This window comes from Dendrobium catenatum, unplaced genomic scaffold (genome assembly GCF_001605985.2).
Source record: "Dendrobium catenatum unplaced genomic scaffold, ASM160598v2 fragScaff_scaffold_455, whole genome shotgun sequence".
NCBI lineage: Eukaryota > Viridiplantae > Streptophyta > Magnoliopsida > Asparagales > Orchidaceae > Dendrobium > Dendrobium catenatum.
In genome coordinates, this window is record NW_021318917.1 from 283,551 (window position 1) to 294,545 (window position 10,995).

Genomic DNA, 10,995 nt, shown 5'->3' on the forward strand with positions numbered 1-10,995 from the left:
AATTACAAAATTGCCCCTTGGGCCACAACACTCAAATAAACTAACATAGGGGTAGAACAGGAAATAACCAAATAAGAATTAAAATGCAGAAAATAACTCATAATTGAATATTTAAATAATGGCCGTCGATTTACGACGCCGCCTGTGATAGATGCGTCAAATCTTCGTACCGATGTCCGCATCATTTTTCCTCGAAGTTTTGTGGATATTCTCTGCTGTTTTTCCAATATTGATAGGTTTTCACTTGAGATTTCAAGTGTTTCCTATCACATTCAAAATCCAATTTAAACAACTAAAATTCAACAAAAAACATTTTGAATTTTAAAATAAATTTCAAATGTGTTGGCACAAGTTTCAAGATAATCATATTTTATTTTCCATTAACATTTAATTCAAATATTTTACAACTTTTTTATGCTTAAAATATTCAATAAATACATAATTATCTCAAATAATAAAAAAATTTCCTCAATTTTATCACCATTAAATTTGAAAAATCGTTTTTAATCGAAATCATGTATTGATTCATTATTTTTTATAATATATTTATAAAATAACATTTAATTTGCATAAGCTACTGTTGTTTTGTTGGAACAGTAATTGTTTAGCTTTCAACTTTATTTTCTACTAGAGATACCCCAACCTTTCACATATATACTCATTTCACATTTTGTTTCTAAGTGTATAGCCACTCATCCATCTAAGCATCCAGATCTCTGCAACATTTAATTTTATGCTTCTCCTTTAAAAGCTAACATTATGTGTCATAAAAGCATTACAGATCTCACCACAATCTTATCTCTTTAAGTTTGATGGGTATTTTTTTATCACACAATAGGCCCAATGCATTCCTCCACTTCAACCATCCAATTTGAATTATACTAATAATATCCTCTTCTATTTCACCATCGCTTTAAACAATAGACTCGAGATATCTAAAATGTGCACTTTTTTAATGACTTGAACAACCAATGTCAATCCCACCACTAGATCTATTATTAATAAAATTACACTCCATGCATTCGATTTTAGATCTACTCAAATGAAAACATTTAGACTCTAAGGATGATCTTCATAATTCAAGTTTTTCATCAACCTTTTTGTAGCTGGTTCCCAAGACCTGTACGAGAAGGTGGAGAATTGCATTAAATAGTCAACAATCAGCATAAAACTTGTCGAACAATCATGACTTGAGTCCTTTAATAAATTGTATTAGTGTCCTCTCAAGGATGAAAATGGGTAGGATAACACCATCTACCTGGCTGAACGTGTGGAAATGAAATAAGGGGTAGCCATATTCAGGAAAATCTTTCATATACATGTAGTTTCCCTAACGCCTTTTACAAGAAGCATCCAACTAAACAATTTCAATTAACACCCATTAAACACACAAAAATAATGATTTTCCTTCCATTATAGAGACCAACTACCCCTTGTAGGAAGCATTAGGCCTAAGTAGACGTTGACTCACTACACAAGGCAGGTATCGACCCTTCTTTAATCAATTTCCACTAAAAGAAAAAATAGCCCTTCTTTAGTACCAGTCACTATGATAATCTAACAATTGATGCGTTCCCAAGTTAATAGGTCTCAAAGCTAACTTTGAGTCAATCGTTGCTACCTCCACCCTAAATGGAAATAGGGATGTATATTGTTTCCACATCCAAGATGAGGGTAGACACAATTTTTTACATTTTAGCACTCAGGACTCTGACTTGCAAATGGACAGCAAGGTCATATACCTTAATTGGAGAGAAATTGGATCTAGTTCTACCACACCATAAGCTTAAATAATGCTCTTTATGGTATGGAAAGAATCCCGATTCAATAGTCTATTGGGACCACGAGCTCCTACTTCCACTTTCCATGATTTTGTAGGTCCCGTCCCACATGATAGCTTCATGAAAAGCTTCTTTAACTTCATGGAAGAAATCCCACATAGGGGAACTCCTTGTTCGGTCGGTTGTACACATGGGCCGGACCATGATGGACCGGTCTAATAAATAGTTAAATATTGATCACCGCCGAAGGACTCCATAAACTACAAGAATAAATGATCTAAAAATAATTTGATTTGTAATAAGATAATAATGAAATGCAAACTAGATTGCATATGTTGCATAGTCTATCTGAAGTAAGTTCCCCTTGAGCACATACACTGATCATGGTACACTCAATTAATTTTAAACTGAACCAAGGATCAGCAATATAGAGTTCTGCTAAACTAAAAACTGTAAAGAGGCGTATTACAAGAAAGTACATATACAGATTAATATAAACAAAACGTTATGAGATCCAGTTAAAGTCAACTGCAATGGGCAGAAGGAAAACATACAAGATTTGTGATGAGGAGAGACACATAAGGAATATATCACCATGTGACCACGTCAAAGGTTTGCAGACATTTCTAAACCTTTTGCTCTTTATCCCGCAACGAGATACCAAGACGGCAGCACGCATAAGAATATAAATAGCCAAGCTGGTATGCTGTGTTTCGAGTCCTGTTAGGAGCATTGAAGGACCAGCAACAGCTCCTGCAAGCAATGCCCTCCATCCTGCAGTCCTGAAGGAAAATGAAACATAAGTTTCTACAACCGTAACACCCATCATAATATATATTGTTTCTACAAAAAAAAAAAGTAGGTGACTGATGAGGACATCAGCAAGAGATTTTGATGCGTTTATCAGAGGAGGCATCGGAGATCAATTGCCACAATCAAGAGCCTTCATTTTTTATGCATTTTGTGTATTGTTTATTTTTATATTTCAGTTTTTCCTAGTTTACCCCTATGGGTAGTTAGTTTGCTATTGAAGCCTTATGAGCATTCTAGTCCTTTTTTCTTTTGTCATGTTGAGGCCTATATATAAGGCCCCTTCTATTGAATTTGGGATGATTTGATGAATAAAATTTTGAGCTTTTCTCTTATTCATTGTTATGAGCTTTGAGAGAAGAAAGAGAACCCTAGAAGAGGGTGATTACAATACCAGTCAGTTTTTGGAAGAGTCCGAGACTCGCAGCTCATCTTTCTCCTTTCCCCCTCCATACATCCAGCCACCTCCCCTTTTCCCAACACCCGTCGGCCTGCTCTCCCCCATCTTCCTCTCCTCTTCTTCCCTAACCGAGCCCCTCCCCACCCCATAGCCGCCAGCCTCCCGTTGGCTCCCCTAGCCGCCAGCTGCCCCTCCAAAGCCGATCGCCGCCGGCCTCCCCTTGGCCGCCTTGCCGCCGGCCGCCCCTCCAAATGCCTCACGAATTTTGAATTTCAAAATTCAAATCCACCTTAATTACTTTCCTAAAATAACTCATATCAATTTGGAAAGTGTCTTTATTTGAAATCAATTCTATATTGGAATTTCAAATACTTTCGACTTTGATAATCCTTAATTATGAAACCTCCCCAATTATATTAAATCTGAAATTAAATTTAGATTTAATTTCAATCTCCAATTAATGCATATGGCCCACATACATTGAATCTAGACCCCTCTCTCCCTCCTCATATGGCCAGCCCCTTCCCCTTACCTTTTTTCTCTCCACTTAATTCTTAGCCCCAATTAAACTCCCCCATAATTCCCTCCTAAGTCGCCAGCACCTATAGCCCAATTTGGGATAATTTGGAATTCAAATTAATCCCTTTCCCTCTCTTGGAAAAATTTGAAATTAAATTCAGATTTTTCTAATTCATCTCTTCCACCTCCCTAGCCTAAACCCAAGAAGTTCCCACGTAAACCCTAGTCGTCCCCCTCCCTTTTCCCTCTCTACACGAAACCCCAACCGTCGGCTCCTCCTCTCCCTTCTCCCATCACAAGTCGCCAGCTCCTCCAAGGATCCCAATAAAGGAGTCTCCCATATTCATAGATGGCCAATCCTGAAGTTGACCACGGATTCGCATATGATTCTCAAGGACAAATTGATATCCTTCAGTCGCCATTTTTTGACCCCGACCGGGAGTTAAAAGATTCCATCGATGATTACGTCGACCACATAATCTTCCACCTAGCCGAGACTATCAACGAACAACGACCCTTCGGACAGTGGCAACTCGTCGGACGTCCACCTGCGCCTCCTTCTCTGGCTACCTTCCCGTGGATCAAGATCGTCGGCATCCTAACTTTCTTGGTGGCGTCGTTTGGATTACTGAAAGTCTCTCTCTGCTAAAGCCTCTCATAGAGTGTGAGTGAGAAAAGGAAACTCTAGGTGAAAAGCTCTAAATATTTATTACGACACATTTAATTTTATTGTAATTTTTCTGATATTATTTTAAGTTGTTACATTTTCCTAAAATTGTGACTGTATGCCAAAGCAAAACATCAATCGAGAGTTCTTAAAATTAATTCTTGTGGCTCATTAATCTTAAAGTGACAAGCTTTATAATAATTTTATTATTTCCTTGCAATTCCTGTTTGTATCACATCAGAGACGGCCCAGATTATATAGGAAAAAAACATAAATGGGCACAAGAATTAGAGAAAATTGGTTGGGTTCATTCCCACATTTGCCCAATATCTATATAATCTTAGAAGAGTTCAAAAAAGAAAATATATAAATTTAGGGACTAAAAATCAGCTATACATTTAATTATAACAAAGCAACCCACACGAATCTGTGAAGTGGGATCCATTAGCACATAGATCAATGAAGTGGCAATGGACTAAATAAGGAAAGATATTGAAAGCTTGAGTGGTGGATGGCAGAAATGGTAGTTGAGCGTGAAGTGAGACAGACTAGAAGAGAGTGGACGGCTAATGAAGCACTAGTTGGAGACAAATTCAATGAAATTATGCAAGAATTGGTTTGTCAAAGTGATATTTTCATACTCCCCTTTAAGCGGATGAATGGATGTCATTTATTTCAAGCTTGCATGATATTTTTTGAAAACTATTCCTGATAATCCTTTGGTGAAAATATCTGCAAGATGCCCATATGTGATGACAAACAGGGCACCAATTAAACCACTATCTAGCTTCTTCTTTACAAAATATTCATTCAATTAAAATATTTTATTTCATCATGTTGCATGGAAATGTGCAATATTGATGGCTAACTTATTGTCATAGTCGAAGAAGCATTGCCTCAATGTTGAGGAAGAAGATGATTGGAGGCAACCCTTCATTGACTATTTCAAAGAAAACAAACTCCCAATGCATAAATCTCTAGCCGCATAAATCCGAAAAAGAGCGTTGCAATATGCGTTTGTCAATGATACACTATACCGATGAGCTTTTGATCAGATGTGGCTAAGGTGCCTAGGGACCAAGGAAGTTGATAAAGAAGTAGTAGAAATCCATGAAGGACTTTGTGGTGAACAACACTCAGGTCCTAAAATGAGCACTAAAATCAATATAATGGGGTTACTATTGGCCGACAATGGTAAGGAATTGTATAGACCACGCCAAGAGGTGCCATGAGTGTCAGATCCATTGTTATGTTATACATCAGCCTCCAAATCCACTGCACCCTATAGTAGCATCCCGACCATTTGAATGTTGGGGTATAGATATAATTGGGCCATTAGATCCGCCATCATCAGTGGGACATCGTTTTATTCTGGTAGCAACAGACTACTCAAAGTGGGCAGAAGCGGCTCCATTCAAAGAACCCACATCTAAGCATATGATCAATTTAGGGGTGTAAGTGAGTCGAGTTTAGGCCCTTATCGAGCTCGGCTCGTTAGATGAAAAGAGAGCTCGAACTCGAGCTCGAGCTCGGCAATCGAGCTCGAGTAGGCAATCGATTTACTGTAAACGAGCTCGAGCCGACTTGCCAGGCATGGGCAGGAATTTTTAAATTTAGGAAGGATTTTTAAAAATTTTAAAAATTAGGCAGGATTTTTAAAAATTAAGCGGGATTTTTAAAACTTTGACAAAATTTTAAAAAAATAGGAAATGTTTAACATTTAAATAAAATTTAGGTGATTATTATTATTATTATTATTATTATTATTATTTTAATTTAATAAATAAAATAAAATTATTTTAAAAATATTAATATTTATTCGAGCCGGCTCGCGAGCTTACGAGCCGAGCCAGCTCGAGCTCGAGCTCGTTTACTAAATGAGCTCGACTCGCGAGCTCGATAAGCTCGGCTCTCGAGCTCATAAACGAGTTGAGCTCGAGCTGGCTCGGCTCACTTACACCCCTAGATCAATTTCTTTACCCACAACGTTGTCTACAGATTTGGTGTGCCACACCGCATAATCTCGAAAAATAGTACGACGTTCAAAAGTACAAAACTTTACAAGTTTGTTGACCAACACAAGGTCGATTGGAGGTATTCGTCAATATATAATCCAAGAGCAAATGACTTGGCGGAGGCTTTTAACAAGACGTTGGTGAAATTGTTAAAAAAGATTCTCACCAAGAACAAAAGAGAGTGACATACGAAGATGACAAAAAGCTTGATGCACAGGTTGGACCACAGGGTTCTGAATTGAACCATACACAAATGAACTTGAACTCAGATTGGACTTGAGTTTGAACTTGATATTGGACAAATGAATGACCAAATGAAAATTGACTTTGATTTAGACTTCAAGGAACTTTAACTTGACTTAACAATTTGAACATAAGGAAGAGCTTGCAATTTGGATGACAAAAGATTTGAATAAACTTGAACTCAATATGATTTGAACTCAAAGGACAATAGGGAACTCGTGGCAGGAGGCCTTCAAACATACGTGACATACAAGTAAATGTGTCAGCTCCTTACATATATTGAAAACCAATGAGAATGAGTGGACATAAAACTGATGATGAACAAGAATTCAATCATCATTTGATTGCAAGCAATCATCAACAAAAATCAAGGATATGTGATCTACTTGCAAGCATTGATCAACGAAAATCAAAGAGAATGCAACAACACAAGTACAGACGATCGTACAAATTTTCCAACAAATGAATAATGTGAAACTCATAGTGCTCAAGTCAATCAATCTATGAGTAAGAAAAAGGAACCTATAATACAGCATTCATCCCGAAGGTGAAAATCAAGGACTGATAAAAGTATTAAACTTTGAGTTTATTTTAGATATTATGAAATTTGATGTACTAAGCCCAAAGTTATGATTCCTTAAAATTGTGCATGAACTAATTTACCACACCAAAATCATAGACAATATCAAGCATAATATGTGATAAGTATAAAGGTTTTTCCACAATATTTAATAAGAGATTTTTTCAATAAATTGCCTTTTAGAACATCTCCAAAATTTATGATTAAATTTTATGAGGCTCTCCACAGGATTGCATCCGATTTATCAGTTTATTTTAGTATATCCTTTTTATATATTTCTAGTGTGATGTAAAGATTACATGTCAAGATTGTGCAACCTTAATGCCATGGAAGAACTTTAGCTTAGCTAATTCTTTGACTTTGAATTCTTAGAGCAACCGCTACTTTAAAATCTCCATACCTTTCAAGTTACTATCTATGACAATGATATCGTCGACATAAACTAGTAGTGTAGATACTCTTTTGAAGCATATCTTTCACAAATAATGTATGGTCGCCTTGACTCTGCATGTATCTCGATGTTGAGTATTACCTTAGAAAATCTCATGAATAATGCCCTTAGAGATCACTTCAATTCAAAACAATCTTCAATCCATACAATAGTTTTTTTTGTTTATATACCTTTTTATTTTTTGTCTAAGTCAAATGTCATGGGACCTCCATACATATATCCTCCTCTATATTATCATCTAAGAATGTCTACATCATATCAATTTTTTTATTTTTTCAATCCTTGGCAATAGCTAATTATAAAGTAACTCCAACAGTGTTCTAATAAGCGCAAAAGTTTCAAGATAATCAATTACATATTTGAGTATAGCCTTTTCCCACTATTATGGATTTATAATTTTATAATAAGTTATCGGATTTGTATTTTACAATAAAAGCCCACGCTACTTGTTTTTCTCCTTTTGATAGATCACCAATTCTCATATTTTGTTCATTTGAATGGGTTCGATTTCTTCTCTCATAGCATTATTCTAATTCTCATTATTTAAAACCTAGGAGATGATTTTAGGGACATAATGGAGGCTAGTAAAAAAAGATTGGCAATAATGGAAAAGATTTTTGTTTGATAAGAATAAGTGCAAAGTTTGTTTAGTTGAAATACTTTTATTTACAAGGTCCATAGTTAGGTTCAGTGCTAGGAATTGATTCTGCTAATTGGACTTAGATATCTTTAGATGCCTTCATAATTGAGTAAACCTATAATGATTAAGTAAAAGGTCGTTCAAGTAAAACCTTGATTTGTGTAGAACTAGCTGATTAAATAACTAGGTTGCTTGCTGGGGTGTAGGGTAAATAAGGGCAATATAGAAGAAAATTTTCATTTCTGAATGATATGTCTTCCTTGAGGTATGCAGCAGCAAAGTAGAAATCCCTTCACTGAAAGTGAAATTACCAGACAGATAACTTTCTCATAGGGCATGGTGGCATTTGTATCCTTCTTGAGTGGAAGAGAGGTTAATAAAAACATATTTAATTGCTCTATCATGTTTCCTTTATTTTAAGGATGTGTATAGACAAAGGCAACACTTCATACTGTTTTTGGGAAAAGATTACTTGAGTTGTTAAAGCGAAGAAAGAATATGGCTAAAACTAGTGTAAGACACTTAAAACTCAAAAATCCTAATAGGTATTTATGATGTGAGCACTTGCTAAAATAGCTTCCCACTAATCTTACTTTAGAAAATTATTTTGAAAAAGAGAAAAGGACTAAAATGGTCCCTCAAACTCTTTTTAAGGGACCTAAATGGTCCCCAACTCTTTTGGGAAACCAATTTGGTCCCTCAACTACTTAAAAAGAGGCCTTTTTGGTCCTAACATCAAAATTTGAGATTAATGGTGTAAAATCTAGCGGTATTTTGGAAATTATTTATTAAATATAATTTTCAAGTAATTTTATCTCTAGTCCCCCCCCCCCAAGAAGCTATTTAATTTGCATCAATAAATTTATATTTCTGATGTTAATTTTCAAGTATTCTTGAGAGCCTCTTAGGGTATTCATCTTCCATCCAACGACAATTAAGATGATTAATTAGGGATTACTATTAAACCAAAAAAACTTTATTTATGTTTGAAACATCAGTGCCATGTTATGATAAATCTTTTCTCAAACAAATTGGGAGTCAATGTAACATGAACTAAAAATGAAAGGAAAGAAAAATAGCAATAGACACTTTAAAATGTCCTGACTTAAGAATTCCTAAATATTTCTTTAGCATACTCATAGAATTTAGGAAACCATAAATTGCCTGGTCAAGTCTATGTAAAAATAATTATTGGCTTGACAAGAAAACAAAAGCTCGACAAAAGAACAATAGAAAAAGAAGAAAGCATCTAGAATAGAACAAGAATAAATATGTCACATGTGCTGTTAATAGGAAAAAAAACTGATAAAAAAGACAAAAACAAGAAAGAAAGGTATGAAAGGAAGAGATTTTTGAGCGGGAGAAGGAATCGGAATCATTCAATGCTACATGACTTAAGCAGCCAATTGATACGGGGAGCTAGATTCGTTTAAATCTAAGATGAAGAAATAGACAAAATTTGTTGAAATGAGCAGATAATGAAGTAGTTTGATGTCAATAACTACCAAATATCACATTCTTTTTTAATTTTTGTATATTATCAAACTCAACGCTATAATATTATCTAATTTTTCTCACAGTAAACTAGAACAGTGCAAATTACTAAATTTATTGGAAAGAAAGCACAATCTTCCCAAACACAGAGAGATTGTTATACACATTGCATCCATTCACAATTTTAAGTGTTAAACAACTATACACTCTCAGAATCACATGATCTATCAGACAGAAAATGTCTACAAATTGGAATAAATTAGCAGTACTCTTCACATACATTCGATTTCCATAAAAAAGTTTAAAGGAAAACAAGGCAAACGAAGCGCTAATGGTATAAGCCAATCACCTTTTGTGACCCCATATAGCAGCAATCAACTCATCGACAGCAACAAAAGTTCCAGCATACGCTCCTAAAAAAATGCCATATTTCAGTGTCTCCTTCGCAGCACTCACCACGACTTCTCCATTTGTGATAGACACCGCCTTTCTAAAAAGTTACAACGTTTACCAAAAGGATGACAAAATATCGACCAGCGAGATAGCTAAAAGAAAAAACCATAGATGCCCTCACCTTGTCGAATAGCCCTTCGATCCGCGGCTCCTTAGGCGAGCAAGGATGGAGAAGAGAGCGAGACCCCCTTTGAGGCCGACACCAACGGAGAAGCCCTTGATGGAGGCCTCCAGGTACCTACGCAGCCACCTCCAGTCCTCCTCTGGCGTCATCCCGATCCCTTCGAGCAGAGCCGAGAAGAAGTGTGGGCGTGCCAATGGGGCATCGCTAGCTTCTCTGCAACTACACCCGGGTTCACTGGTTCCCGACCGACCATCGGCGCCATCCTCCCGCGAGTGGCCGGTATGAGAGCCAACGGCTGAGAGCCCAACCATGTCGGGATAACCGGAGGGAGGTGAGAGTGAGCGCGCGGTCGCACAATGGCGTCGGCTATTTGGCCATTCAAACAAAGAATGAGAGATTTAAACGAGTAGTTTTAGGCAGGCTGAACGGACGCCACAAAGCATTACTTGAAAAGTAAATATGCCTTAGCTTGTCTTATTAATCGGCCTAAATGGACCCAAAAATAAATAAATGTTTTAAAGAATTAGTTGAGTGCTGTTATGTATGCAAATGCTATTGCGTCTATTTTTTAAATAAATTGGCGTCTTAGTATTTGCATTTTTATTTTTAATTTCTTAGAAAATAATTTTAGTTTAGGGATTTACATTCATATCATTTAAATTATAATAATTTATATATTTAACACCACTCAAAATATGGAAATAAAAAATCTCAATTATAATCCACTCACATCATTAAGGTTCGCCTCATATCATCTTTTATTGTCAAGTTTATTACTCATTGTTGATCATCATAAGCCTAGTCGCCTTTGACAAGAG

At 36.1% G+C, this 10,995-nt stretch overlaps 1 protein-coding gene across 3 annotated transcripts in view; it reads right to left on the reverse strand.

Annotated features, from left to right (window-relative positions):
- Window positions 1-10,600, reverse strand: part of LOC110097975 — a 28,183-nt gene extending 17,583 nt beyond the window's left edge. Inside the window, exons 1-3 of one of the 3 annotated variants that reach the window (XM_020824661.2) lie at window positions 10,175-10,600; window positions 9,950-10,090; window positions 2,336-2,563 (exon numbers count right to left, since the gene is read on the reverse strand). In XM_020824661.2, the coding sequence (XP_020680320.1) occupies window positions 2,336-2,563; window positions 9,950-10,090; window positions 10,175-10,488 (683 nt within the window). In that variant the 5' untranslated portion in view covers window positions 10,489-10,600. The remainder of the gene's footprint in view (window positions 1-2,335; window positions 2,564-9,949; window positions 10,091-10,174) is intronic. The other 2 variants (XM_028694319.1, XM_028694318.1) reach the window with 2 other exon arrangements.
- Window positions 10,601-10,995: the final 395 nt, after the last annotated feature.